The sequence below is a fragment of the Pongo abelii genome, chromosome X, assembly GCF_028885655.2.
Source record: "Pongo abelii isolate AG06213 chromosome X, NHGRI_mPonAbe1-v2.0_pri, whole genome shotgun sequence".
Lineage (NCBI taxonomy): Eukaryota > Metazoa > Chordata > Mammalia > Primates > Hominidae > Pongo > Pongo abelii.
In genome coordinates this window covers 19,600,725-19,614,817 of record NC_072008.2, presented here as the reverse complement: position 1 = coordinate 19,614,817, position 14,093 = coordinate 19,600,725, and the positions used below count along the sequence as shown (strand labels likewise).

Below are 14,093 nucleotides of genomic sequence, written 5' to 3'. Positions count from 1 at the left end.
TAATACGTCTGTATTGAGTTGGGAATAGAACATTTCCATCCAACCGATGCTTTGAAAGAGTTTTTACCCTGCTCGAATGCTTCAAGTTGTTTTAAGAAAAAAGAAATTGGAGCTCCTAATGGTGGTCAGGCTAGAGGGATGGCAAAAAAAAAAAAAAAAAAAGTCCCCCAATTCCTGTTCCCGTGTTCGGCGTCTCCCGGCTGCGGGCGGGCGCTGCCTGGAGGGGGCAGCAGGGGGCACCCTCCCCGCTCATGCCCTGCCGCCCTCCCAGCCCCCTCCCCGCCCCTCGCTCGCCCTGACGTCCCCAGCCCCCGCCTCTTTCTCTCCGGCCTTCAAAGGGCGCTGGGGGCCGCGGGGCCTGAGCTTCAGGCTGCAGCCTAGGGGCACTGCCGTCTTCGGCCCGCCGCGGGGCCCGAGCTTCAGGCTGCAGCCTAGGGGCACTGCCGTCTTCGGCCCGCCGCGGGGCCCCCGGTGCGCTCCATTCCCTCGATTCCCGTAGCGTCCCGCGCTTCAGGAGCAGGTGCCGGGACCGCCTGCGCGGCTGCTGTAACTTGTGCCTCCTAGCGGATCGCAGCCGCGGGCCACTGGCGCAGGGGAAGGGCGCGCAGGCGGGCACATGGAGAGCGGCGGTGGGAATGCTCCGGCCGGGGCCCTCGGGACGGCGAGCGAGTCCCCTCAGTGCCCGCCGCCGCCGCCGCCGCCGCCGCCGGGGGTGGAGGGCGCGGCCGGGCCGGCGGAGCCCGACGGGGCGGCGGAGGGCGCGGCAGGCGGCAGTGGCGAGGGCGAGGGCGAGAGCGAGGGCGAGAGCTGGGGCGGGCCGCGGCGGGCTCTGCGGGCAGTATACGTGCGCAGTGAGAGCTCCCAGGGCTGCGCGGCCGGCGGCCCGGAGGCGGGGGCGCGGCAGTGCCTGCTGCGGGCCTGCGAGGCCGAGGGCGCTCACCTCACCTCCGTGCCCTTTGGGGAGCTGGACTTCGGGGAGACGGCCGTGCTCGACGCCTTCTACGACGCAGGTGAGGGCGGCTTCGTCCCCACCTCAGTCCCACTTTACCTACCCTCACAAGAGCCAGGGCACCTGTCCCGCCGCCTCGTCCTTCTCCCCCTCGTCCTTCTCCCCCTCGTCCTTCTCCCCCTCGGCCTTCTCCTCCTCGTCCTTCTCCCCCTAGTCCCCCTCCCCTCTCCCTAGTCCTCCTCCTGTCTAGTCCCCCTTCCCTCCCTTCCCCCTAGTTCCCCTCCCCTTATCCCCCTCCCCCAGTCTCCCCTCCCCCAGTCCCCCTCCCCTTAGTGCCCCCTCCCCTTAGTGCCCCCTCCCCTTAGTGCCCCCTCCCCTTAGTCCCCCCTCCCCTTAGTCTCCCTCCCCTTAGTCTCCCTCCCCTTCCCCTAGTCCCCTTCCTCTCATCCCCCTCCCTCTAGCCCCCCTCCTATCCTCTCATCCCCTGATCCCTCCAACAGGACCGTCCTGCCTTTGGGGGAGGGTGGAGTCGTTAACATTGTGCCCTTTTACAGATAAGAAAATAGAGGACACGGGCATTTAGACTCTTTGATTCTTCAGGCATCTTAAACATCAGATAACCCAAGAAACAGCCTGTAACCCAGACCCTACCAAGCCCCCCTTCTCCCAAGTTATCCAACTTTTGCTTTCTCACTCCTGGCAGGTATCTTACGGCCGTGGGTCCCAACGCAGGCTACATATTAGAATCACCTGGGGAGCTTTGAAAACTCTGGATGCCCAGATCGGACCCCAGACCAATGACATAAGCACCCGAGGCCTCAGAAGTGTCGTGCTTCCCAGGCGATTGCATTTTGCAGCCAGGAGTGAGACAGTAATTACCTGGGAGTCCTTGTGCCTCAGTTTCTGGTCAAAGGGAGTAACAGTGCCTACCCTAAACCTAAAAGCTGGTGAGATAGGATATGGGAAGTTGCTTTGCTGTAATAGTAAGCTAGGATGATTAGGATTCAGCCTCGGCTGGAGACAGCGCAGATCTGTTTTTCTTGCAGAGCAAATTCTCCCCAGCTGGAAGTGGGGGGGGGGAGTGGGGGGGGGGTCAGGCTTGTTTAAACAAGTGGCAGCTGGACCCATTGAAAGCGGTCTCCTGACATTTCTGACCACACCGAGTATACTCTTCAGCACAACATCTTTTTAGAGAAGTCGTTCAGGAGCCCATTTCACCTAGAACCACTCCGTTTTCTCAACTTCTATTCATTCTGCTCCAAAATTGGAATTTGAACAGAATCTTCTCTGAACGGTTAAATGTTCCTTTTGCCATGAGGCACAACACTCTCCTTCCTGCTGGTGCCACCTCTGAAAGATTTGTGTGCGGTGGCTTTTGCTTTTTCTGGGGCGGAGTGTGTGTGTACGGGGGGCCCTTCTAACAGGTCGACTGTGAAGATGCAGACGTCAAATCTCAGGCTTTCAATTCTGGAGCCACACAACAGACACGTCACCTTGGGTCACTCTGGCCCGGGTGGCCTAGAATGTTGGGCTGTACCATGAGCTCCCTTTGGTTAACCTTGTCCTGGTCTTGAGTAAATCAGTTCTCAGTGCATTAGGATTGCTTTCAGAGGTTTGAAAAAGTACATATACAGTAAGTGGGTTCCTGGGCTAAAGAGATGACCACCTCCACTGTCTCCTGGATTCGTCCTCTATCACTCACTGCTTTTTGGTGTTTCCACCAAAAAGATACAGAGCTCTCACTTTGGCTTCTTTGTAAAAATTCTAAAACCACTCTGTCCAATTTGGTAGCCACTAGCCACAGGTGGCTCTTGACAGTTAAACTGGTTAGAATACGGTAAAAATGGTAAGTTCCTTAGTTGCACTAGTGGCATTTAAGGTGCTCGATAGGCCAGGTGCAGTGGCTCACGCCTGTAATCCCAGCACTTTGGAAGGCCAAGGCGGGAGGATTGCTTGAATACAGGAGTTCAAGGCCAACCTGAGCAAAAAAAAAAAAAAAAAAAAAAAAAAAAAGGATGTGGTGGCACCCATGTGCCTGTGGTCCCAGCTACCTGGGAGGTGGAGGCAGGAGGATCACTTAAGCCCAGGAGGTCGATGCTGCGGTGACCTGTGTTTATGCCACTGCACTCCAGCCTGGGTGACAGATCGAGACCCTGTCTCTAAATAAATGAATAAATGTGTGCTCCGTAGGCACAAGTAACTCCCAGGTGGGACAGTGAAGTTACAGAACTCTTTCCTCATCTCAGAAGGTCCTATTGAACAATGCTGTTCTGGAAAAAGGCTTGCGGGGGAGGGGAACTGTTGAACGGCCCAAGTATTTATTTATTTTTAACTTTAAGTGCTGGGATACATGTGCTGAACGTGCAGGTTTGTTACATAGGTATACATGTGCCATGGTGGTTTGCTGCACCAACCAACCTGTCATCTAGGTTTTAAGCCCTGCATGCATTAGGTATTTGTCCTAATGCTCTCCCTCCCCTCCCACTCCCCATAGGCCCCGGGGTGTGTGTGATGTTCCCCTCCCTGTGTCCATGTGTTCTCATTCTTCAACTCCCACTTATGAGTGAGAACATGTAGTGTTTGGTTTTCTGTTCCTGTGTTAGTTTGCTGAGGGTGATGGTTTCCAGCTTCATCCATGTCCCTGCAAAGGACATGAACTCATCCTTTTTTATGGCTGCATAGTATTCCATTGTGTATATGTGCCACATTTTCTTTATCCAGTCTATCATTGATGAGCATTTGGGTTGGTTCCAAGTCTTTGCTATTATAAATAGTGCTGCAGTAAACATACATTTGCCTGTGTCTTTATAGTAGAATGATTTATAATCCTTTGGGTATATACGCAGGAATGGGATTGCTGGGTCAAATGGTATTTCTGGTTCTAGATCCTTGAGGAATCGCCACACTGTCTTCCACAATGGTTGAACTAATTCACACTCCCACCAACAGTGTAAAAGCATTCCTATTTCTCCACATCCTCTCCAGCATCTGTTGTTTCCTGACTTTGTAATGATTGCCATTCTAACTGGCGTGAGATGGTATCTCATTGTGGTTTTGATTTGCATTTCTCTAATGACTAGTGTTGATGGGTTTTTTTTTCATATGTTTGTCGGCCACATAAATGTCTTCTTTTGAAAAGTGTCTGTTCATATCTTTTGCCCACTTTTTGATGGGGTTGTTTTTTTCTTGTACATTTGTTTAAGTTCCTTGTAGATTCTGGATATTAGACCTTTGTCAGATCAGTAGATTACAAAAATGTTCTCCCATTCTATAGGTTGCCTCTTCACTCTGATGATAGTTTCTTCTGCTTTGCAGAAGCTCTTTAATTAGATCCCATTTGTCTATTTTGGCTTTTGTTGCCATTGCTTTTGGTGTTTAAGCCATGAAGTCCTTGCCTATGCCTATGTCCTGAATGGTATTGCCTAGGTTTTCTTCTAGGGTTTTTATGGTTTTAGGTCTTACGTTTGAGTCTTTAATCCATCTTGAGTTAATTTTTGTATAAGGTGTAAGAAAGGGGTCCAGTTTCAGTTTTCTGCATATGGCTAGCCAGTTTTCCCAACACCAGTTATTAAATAGGGAATCCTTTCCCCATTGCTTGTTTTTGTCAGGTTTGTCAAAGATCAGATGGTTGTAGATGTGTGGTATTATTTCTGAGGCCTCTGTTCTGTTCCATTGGTCTACATTCCTAGGTATTTTATTCTCTTAGTGGCAATTGTGAATGGGAGTTCACTCACGATTTGGCTCTGTGTTTGTCTTTTATTGGTGCATAGGAATGCTTGTGATTTTTATACATTGATTTTGTATCCTGAGACTTTGCTGAAGTTGTTTAAAAGCTTAAGGAGTTTTTGGGCTGAGACCATGGGGTTTTCTAAATATACAATCATGTTGTCTGCAAACAGACGATTTGACTTCCTCTCTTCCTAATTGAATACCCTTTATTTCTTTCTCTTGCCTGATTGCTCTGGCCAGAACTTCCAATACCATGTTGAATAGGAGTGGTGAGAGAGGGCATCCCTGTCTTGTGCCAGTTTTCAAAGGGAATGCTTCCAGCTTTTGCCCATTCAGTATGATATTGGCTATGGGTTTATTTTAAATAGCTCTTATTATTTTGAGATATGTTCCATCAATACCTAGTTTATTGAGAGTTTTTTGCATGAAGCGGTGTTGAATTTTATCGAAGGCCTTTTCTGCATCTATTGAGATAATTGTGGTTTTTGTCATTGGTTCTGTTTATGTGATCGATTATGTTTGTTGATTTGCGTATGTTGAACCAGCCTTGCATCCAGGGATGAAGCCGACTTGATCGTGGTGGATAAGCTTTTTGATGTGCTGCTAGATTCGGTTTGCCAGTATTTTATTGAGGATTTTCACATCGATGTTCATCCTGAAATTTTCTTTTTTTGTTGTGTCTCTGCCAGGTTTTGGAATCAGGATAATGCTGGCCTCTTTTTCTGTTGTTTGGAATAGTTTCAGAAGGAATGGTACCAGCTCCTCTTTGTACCTCTCGTAGAATTCGGCTGTGAATCCGTCTAGGATTTTTGTAGTTGGTAGGCTATTACTGCCTCAATTTCAGAACTTGTTATTGGTCTTTTCAGGGATTCGACTTCTTCCTGGTTTAGTCTTGGGAGGGTGTATGTGTCCAGGAATTTATCCATTTCTTCTAGATTTTCTAGTTTAGTTGTGTAGACGTGTTTATAGTGTTCTCTGATGGTAGTTTGTATTTCCATGGGATCAGTGGTGATTGCCCCTTCATCATTTTCTATTATGTCTATTTGATTCTTCTCTCTTTTTTTCTTTATTAGTCTAGGTAGTGGTCTATCAATTTTGTTAATCTTTTAAAAAAAACCAGCCCCTGGATTCATTGATTTTTTCGAAGGTTTTTTCATGTCTCTATTTCCTTCAGTTCTGCTCCAATCTTAGTTATTTCTTGTCTTCTGCTAGCTTTTGAATGTGTTTGCTCTTGCTTCTCTAGTCCTTTTAATTGTGATGTTAGGGTGTCGATTTTAGATCTTTCCTGCTTTCTCATGTGGGTATTTAGTGCTATAAATTTCCCTCTAAACACTACTTTAGCTGTGTCCCAGAGATTCTGGTACATTGTATCTTTGTTCTCATTGATTTCAAAGAACTTCATTATTTCTGCTTTAATTTCGTTATTTACCCAGTAGTCATTCAGGAGGCAGATTGTTCAGTTTCCACGTAGTTGTGTGGTTTTGAGTGAGTTTCTTAATCCTGAGTTCTAATTTAATTGCACTGTGGTCTGAGAGGCTGTTTGTTATGATTTCTGTTCTTTTGCATTTGCTGAGGAGTGTGTTACTTCTATTTATGTGGTCGATTTTAGAATAAGTGCTATGTGGCGCTAAGAAGAATGTATTCTGTTGACTTGGGGTGGAGAGTTCTGTAGATATCTATCAGGTCTGCTTCGGCCCAAGTATGTTTTAGGGGCCATCATCTATGGGAAATTTAAGCACTTCCTGTCTCCTGTTCTCACAGCAAGTCAAAGTCAGGTTTGACTGTGGTTTTCCATCTCCTTGTAGTGTTTCATGGGGTCCTGTGTGAGTCTAAATCTTGGGGCTGTGTCACTAGCACGTATAGTGGATTGGATGAGCTGCAGGAAAATGGCAGGCAGGCCTTGGACATAAGCAAGAACAAGTGGATGCTGTTGGAAAAGGAAAGTACCATGGGCTGAGAGGGGCAGGGCATGTCCCATTTGTGTTTTCTAAATTATTTTTAAAGATTTATTTTTAAATTTTTGTATATATATATATATAGATTTTTTTTGAGACAGGGTCTCACTCTGTTGCCCAGTCTAGAGTACAGTGGCACGATCTTGGCACACTGCAGCCTCAACCTCCCAGACTTGAGCAATCCTTCTGCCTCAGCCTCCCAAAATTCTGGGATTACGGGTGTGAGTCACCACCCCTGGCGCATTTTGTTTATTTTTTGTAGAGATGAAATCTCACTCTGTGAGATCTTATGGACTCGAATTCCTGGGCTCAAGTGATCCTCCCACCTCAGCCTCCCAAATTACTAGGATTACAGGCGTGAACCACCACCCCCGGTCCTTGTGGTTTTTAAAATTGTGACAAAATATGTATAACAAAATTTACTATTTTGACCATTTTTAGTGTTCATTTCAGTGGCGTTACATATATTCACACTGTTATGTGACCGTCAACAATATCCATCTCCAGACTGGGCGCGGTGGCTCACGCCTGTAATACCACCACTTTGGGAGGCTGAGGTGGGTGGATCACCTGAGCTCAAGAGTTCGAGACCAGCCTGGCCAACATGGCGAAACCCTGTTTCTACTAAAAATATAAAAATTAGCCGGGCATGGTGGTGTGCACCTGTAGTCTCAGCTACTCAGGAGACGGAGGCAGGAGAATTGCTTGAGCCCAGGAGGCAGAGGTTGCAGTGAGCCAAGATTGCGCCACTGCACTCCAGGCTGGGCAACAGAGCGAGACTCCCATTTCAAAAAACAAAAACCAGTATCCTGGCTGGGCGCGGCGGCTCATGCCTGTGATCCCAGCACTTTGGGAGGCTGAGGCGGGTGGATCACCTGAGGTCAGGAATTCGAGACCAGCCTGGCCAACATGGTGAAACCCTGTCTCTACTAAAAATACAAAAATTAGCCAGGCATAGTGGCGGGCACCTGTAATCTCAGCTACTCAGGAGGCTGAGCCAGGAGAATTGCTGGAACCCGGAAGGCAGAGGTTGCAGTGAGCTGAGATTGTGCCATTGCACTCCAACCCGGGCAGACAACAGCGAGACCCCATCTCAAACAAAACCAAACCCTAGAAACCAATATGCATCTCCAGAACTTTTTTTAAAATACTTTTTTAGAGCAGTTGTAGGTTCACAGCAAACTTGAGAGGAAAAGTACAGAGTGTTCCCATCAACCCCTCTGCCCTCTCCCACAAACTCCCCTATCATGAGCATCTTCCGCCAGACTACGGCGCTTGTGACAATTGATGAACTTACACATGTTGACACATCATACTCACTTGAAATCTTTAGTTTACGTTAGGGTTGAGTTTATGTTAGTTTTTTTTTTTTTTTTTTTTGAGACAAGGTCTCACTCTCACCCAGGCTGGAGTGCAGTAGCGCGATCACGGCTCACTGCAGCCTTGACCTCCCTGGGCTCCAGTGATCCTTCCACCTCAGCCTCCCGAGTAGCTGGGACTTACAGGCGTGCACCACCGTGCCCAGCTAATTTTGGTAGACTTTTTTCAACTGCATCCTGTGTCTCCCTCCTAGAGGTTCTCAGTGTTTGTGAACATCTTAAAGACTTGAGGCAAGTTGCAGGAAGCAAAGAGACCTGTGTGACTTTATCATACTTTCTCAAATGTTTTGACTGTGGAAACTATCCTCCCCGGATGCTGTAATTGAATACACTTATTGTAGTAGGAAGTCTTAAAATGACATCGGGACTGGTAGAATACAATGCTTTTATCTTCAGGGAGTACACCGTTTTGTTTACTCTTAGAATAGTTAGGTGGTTAGTTGTGTAAGTGAGAGCCCCTACCTAGATGCTAATTAGCAGCCTTCTTGAGTTAGCTATTAACTGCTTAAATGGCAAGAACAGCTTTTGAGGCACAAGTGATCTTCCCATACCTGTTGTGTCTGGCTTTGCATAACTTCACTCTTCTCTGAACCTCATTTAAATGTTACTTTCCTGACCCAGGGGTCCTGCTTCTGATTCTTGTTTTTCCCTTCTGTTATGTGCACAGTGATCTTAAAAGTTGTGAAGTATTACAACCCATACTGGGATGTTTTCATATTTCCTGAACATCAATAGAAAAACTATAAGACTAGGCTGGGTGCGGTGGCTCATGCCTGTAATCCCAGGGCTTTGGGAGGCCAAGGCAGGCGGATCATTGGAGGTCAGGAGTTAGAGAGCAGCCTGCCAACATAGTGAAACCCTGTCTCTACTAAAAATACAAAAAATTAGCTGGGCATGGTGGCACACACCTGTAATCCCAGCTACTTGGGAGGCTGAGGCAGGAGAATCGCTTGAACCCGTGAGGTGGAGGTTGTAGTGGGCCAAGATCGCGCTACTGCACTCCAGCCTGGGCGGCAGAGCAAGACTCCGTCTCAAGAAAAATAAATAAATAAAAACTAAGACTAGGGCCTCAGTCTCCAGATTCGTTATTTGGTTTTGCTCTAGTCTGATGATACTCCTTTTCTGGCTGCCTTATACAAGAGTCATTGTGGGGTATAAAGCGTGGTGGAGATAGTGAGGTGGCTGCTAAAGATTTGTGCTATTGCCAGGTGTGGTGGCTCACGCCTCTAATCCCAGCTCTTTGGGAGGCCGAGGTGGGTGGATCACTCGAGGTCAGTTTGAGACCAGCCTAGTCAACATAGCAAAACCCCATCTCTACTAATAATACAAAAATCAGGCCGGGCGCAGTGGCTCATGCCTGTAACCTCAGCACTTTGGGAGGCCAAGGTGGGTGGATCACCTAAGGTCAGGAGTTGGAGACCAGCTTGGCTAACATGGTGAAACCCCGTCTCTACTATAAATACAAAAAATTAGCTGGGCGTTGTGGCAGGCACCTGTAATCCCAGCTACTCGGGAGACTGAGGCAGGAGAATCGCTTGAACTTGGGAGGTGGAAGTTGCAGTGAGCCGAGATTGTGCCATTGCACTACAGCCTGGGCAACGAGAGTGAAACTCCGTCTCAAAATTAAAACAAACAAAAAAACCGAAAAATTAGCCTTGAGTGGTGGCGTGCAACTGTAATCCCAGCTACCCGGGAGGCTGAGGCAGGAGAATTGCTTGAACCCAGGAGGCAGAGATTGCAGTGAGCCAAGATCGTGCCAGTGCACTCAAGCCTGGGTGACAAGAGTGAGACTCCATCTCAAAAAAAAAAAAAAAAAAAAAGATTTATGCTCGTAGTTATTGCTGAGAACCAAGGACTACATTTCCCAGCATCCTTTGAGTCTACGTAGACTCATCCTTACTACCATATAGGTGAGAGTGATGTCTGCCACTTTTGGGCCAAGTTTTTGGTGAATCCACTAGGCCTTCCCATATCTTCTCATCCCTTTCCATGGTCCCCATGGGGACCTTGGAGTCCTCATATAGACGATGGTGGTGGCACTTGATGGAAGGTACCTGACTCCCTGAGTTACTCTTTGGAGGACAGCTGGCAGAGGAGGAATATCCAGTTTGGATTTTGCATATGCAAGAGAGAAGCTTTTATTTGGTCAGGTTACTGAGATTTTGGCATCGTTTGTTATAGTAATAAGAGAGTGCAACTTAGGTTTTGCAAATCTAGTCCAACTGCTAGAAAATTATCTCCTAGGGTAGGCCTTACCAAGAAAGAGTCAGGCTATGGGTCATCTCATGTCATGAATCATTACTGTTCATAGTACATGCCAATCATGGAGCCCCTCACTAGGCTGCTGTGGGCTAAGAAAATAGAAATGAGATGCTTGGACCATCAGCCATCAGGTTAATACTGGCTTGGGGTGGGGATGGGTGGAGACATTTGATCTTCCTTCATGGTTTCGTCAGTTTTGGAGGCTAGGTAACTTTTTCAAACCTTTTATTTTTGTTATTATTTTTTACATAAAATCTTTCAAAAAATAAGAGGTTTGGTGCTGTAGGAACCCTATACCTATTTGGCAAGCTTTTGTTTCTGGGCTTTTTTTTTTTTTTTTTTTTTGAGAGGAGGTATCGCTCTGTTGTCCAGGCTAGAGTGCAGTGGCACGATCACAGCTCACTGCAGACTCTACCTCCCTGGCTCAGGTGATCCTCCCACGTCAGCCTCCCAGGTAGCTGGGACTACAGGCACACGCCACCACACCCGGCTAGTTTTTTGTACAGATAAGGTTTTGCCTTGTTGCCCAGGCTGGTCTTGAACTCCTGGGCTCAAGCGATCCACCTACCTTGGCCTCCCAAAGTGCTGGGATTACAGGCATGACCCACTGTGCCCAGCCTTAGGTAACTTTTTCCTTTGGCATTAAATGATACTGTAGTGATTGTTAGTTTTTATCTGACAGTGATATTGGGCTTTTTTTAAAAAAAAACAAAAGATATGAAATGGTTTAAAATAAGGCTAGCTCTAGTTTTCCTTGCCACCTTTCACGTGAGTTATGTCTGGCTTCTCCCTCTGTGCTGGTATCTCTGGATTCTTTATTAGCTTGATGCATTGTGTGGCAAAGACAGTGTTTGCCAAACATCCATATGTTCTTCCACATTTCCTCATATCTCTTGGGCCCTCGTGACTACTGCTGGCCAGTGCGATGTGAGCAGCAGCAGCAAGCATCACTTTGGGCTTAAAGCAGTTAGGTGATGCACTCCTTCATCTCTCTGCCCCTGTTGTGGCAGACTTGAAGATCAGGGATTAAAGATAGCAATTAAGCCACTGAAGCCTTGGAGATTTGTCTGTTGTGGCAGCATAGCCTAGCTTATCCTAATAGAGCTTGTCATGCATTCTGCTAAAAATACCTAAATACATCTCTTTTCTCTTTCTTTCCCCCCCCTTCCCTCCCCTCCCCTCCCACAGGGTCTTGCTCTGTCACCCAGCTGGAGTGCAGTGACACAAACAGGGCTCACTGTAACCTCACCTTCCTGGACTCAAGCAATCTTCCTACCTCAGCCTCCTGTTTGTGTAGCTGGGACTACAGGTGCACACCACTATGTCCAGTTATTTTTACTTTTTTTATAGAGATGGGGATCTCACTATATTGCCCAGGCTGGTCTCGAACTCCTGAGCTCAAGTGATCCTCCTGCCTCAGTCTTCCAAAGTGCTGGGATTACAGGTGTGACCCACCATGCCTGGCCTAAATGTACCTCTTGTTTCAACTTATTTTAGTGGGCTCAGCCCACATGTGCATTTGCTCCTGCAAGAAGGAGCCTGAAAAATGCCTTGAGACTTCTTATATCCTATGGCCGGGTGTGGTGGCTCACGCCTGTAATCCCAGCACTTTGGGAGGCCAAGGCGGGCAGATCACCTGAGGCTAGGAGTTTGAGACCATCCTGGCCAACATGGTGAAACCCTGTCTCTCCCAAAAAGTACAAAAATTAGCCAGGCATGGTGGCCCATGCCTGTAGTCCTAGCTTCTTGGGAGGCTGAGGTAGGAGAATCACTTGAACCCAGGAGGTGGAGGTTGCAGTGAGCTGAGATTGCGCCACTGCATTCCAGCCTGAGCGACAGAGTGAGACTCTGTCTCAAAGAACAAGAAGATAACTTGCTGAATATTCCTTCCTCATCATTCTGGAGCATGCTTAAAGTTCAGAGGAAGATGGACCTGTGGGAGATGTTGGTTTGATGGCTGTGCAGTGATGAAACAGGCAGCCCTCTGATACAGCACACACGTTTTGCATGCCATCTACACATGGTCAGGAGACTGGCCACATTTATTTCTAGCAGAGCATAGGAGCGATAGTTAATTTAGACATTGCTATCTATAAGGGTAAGTAAACATGGATGAGTAAAATCCCCCACGTAGCAGTTCATGTCAGAAAGCTAGGAGTCAGTGATCCCACTCTCTCCCTCATTGTCAAATCCAGGTAGTTACTTCCAAAATATTTCACAGATTTGCCCACTTCTCTCTATATGCCCTGCTACTGTCTTGGTCTAAGCACCATCTTGTCTCATCCAGGTTACTGTCCGTAGCTTTTTAACTGGTCTCTCAAAGTTGGGCCAGTCTTGCTGCATTCAAATTTATGTATCTGTCTAGAGGCCACTGTATCCTGGTTTCTGTCCCCATATTTAGTCTATTTTCACAGTGCTACAAGATAGTACCTGAGACTGGGTAATTTATATACAAAAGTGGTAATTTTGTTTTGTTTTGAGACAGGGTCTCACCCTGTTATCCAGGCTGGAGTGCTGTGGCACAACCTTGGCTCACTGCAGCCTCCAGTTTCCCGGGCTCAAGTGATTCTCCAGTCCCAGCCTCCAGAGTAGCTGGGATTACAGGCATGAGCCACCAATGTCTGGCTAATTTTTGTATTTTTTTGTAGAGGTGGGCTTTTGCCATGTTGGCCAGGCTGGTCTTGAACTCCTGAGCTCAAGTGATCCACCTGTCTTGGCCCCCTCAAAGTGTTGGGATTGCAGGCGTGAGCCACTGTGCCTGGCCCCAAAAGAGGTTTAATTGAATCACAGTTTGGCATGGCTGGGGAGGGCTTAGGAAACTTAAAACCATGGCAGAAGGGGAAGGGGAGGCAAGGCACGTCTTACATGGTGGCAGGAGAGAGAGAGAGCACAGGGGAAACTGCCACTTTTAAACCATCAGATCTCGTGAGAACTTCCTCACTGTCATGAGAACAGCATGGGGAAACCGCCGCCATAATCCAGTCACCTCCCACCAAGTCCCTCCCTCCACACGTAGGGATTACAACTCGAGATGAGATTTGGGGGACACAGCCAAACCATATCAGTCCCCACCCCCACCTGTAGTCTTCCTCTGATCAATACCTGTTCAGCTTTCATATCCAAGTTCTTCAAGGGAGCCTGCATGGACTCCCCTCCTTGTCCCTGTTGGCTTTTGTATGCTGAGGTTTTCTTTACTCACAGGCAAAACAATTGTGATTAAATAATAATTATTACTTTTTGAGACTGAGTCTCTGTCGCCCAGGCTGGAGTGCAGTGGCATGGTCTTGGCTCACTGAAACCTCTACCTCCCGGGTTCAAATGATTCACCTGCCTCAGCCTCCGGAGTAGCTGGGATTACAGGCATGTGCCATCTTGGCTGGCTAATTTTTGTATTTTTAGTAGAGATGGGGTTTCACCATGTTGGCCAGGCTGGTCTCGAACTCCTGACCTCAGGTGATCTACTTGCCTCAACCTCCCAAAGTGCTAGGATTGCAGGCGTGAGGCACCGCACCCAGCCCTTAAATAATTATTGATTCAATGATTGATCTGCCAGACAGCGAACTCTTCAATGGCCGGGAGCCAGGTACAGTTTTCTTTGCCACCGTTTGAGTGATTGCTACGAATATCTACCCAGCTCCTGTTAAAAATAATCATCAGTGGGCACAGATGACAGCTGGCTTCTGTTGAGATAAAGCAGATCTTATGTGGTGCCCTCAAAAGAAATTTAGAACGCAGTTTCCAGTGGCATGTTGAAAATGGTAGTCAGGCCATAGATAGAGTGCACTTACGATTTTATTAAGAAGTAACATCCATCCTAAT

At 47.5% G+C, this 14,093-nt stretch overlaps 1 protein-coding gene across 1 annotated transcript in view; it reads left to right on the top strand.

The window, feature by feature from the left end:
* Positions 1 to 331: 331 nt before the first annotated feature.
* Positions 332 to 14,093, top strand: part of MAP3K15 (mitogen-activated protein kinase kinase kinase 15) — a 155,630-nt gene continuing 141,868 nt past the window's right edge. Inside the window, exon 1 of the mRNA XM_054544388.2 lies at positions 332 to 1,010. Within this exon, the coding sequence (XP_054400363.1) occupies positions 617 to 1,010 (394 nt within the window). The 5' untranslated portion in view covers positions 332 to 616. The remainder of the gene's footprint in view (positions 1,011 to 14,093) is intronic.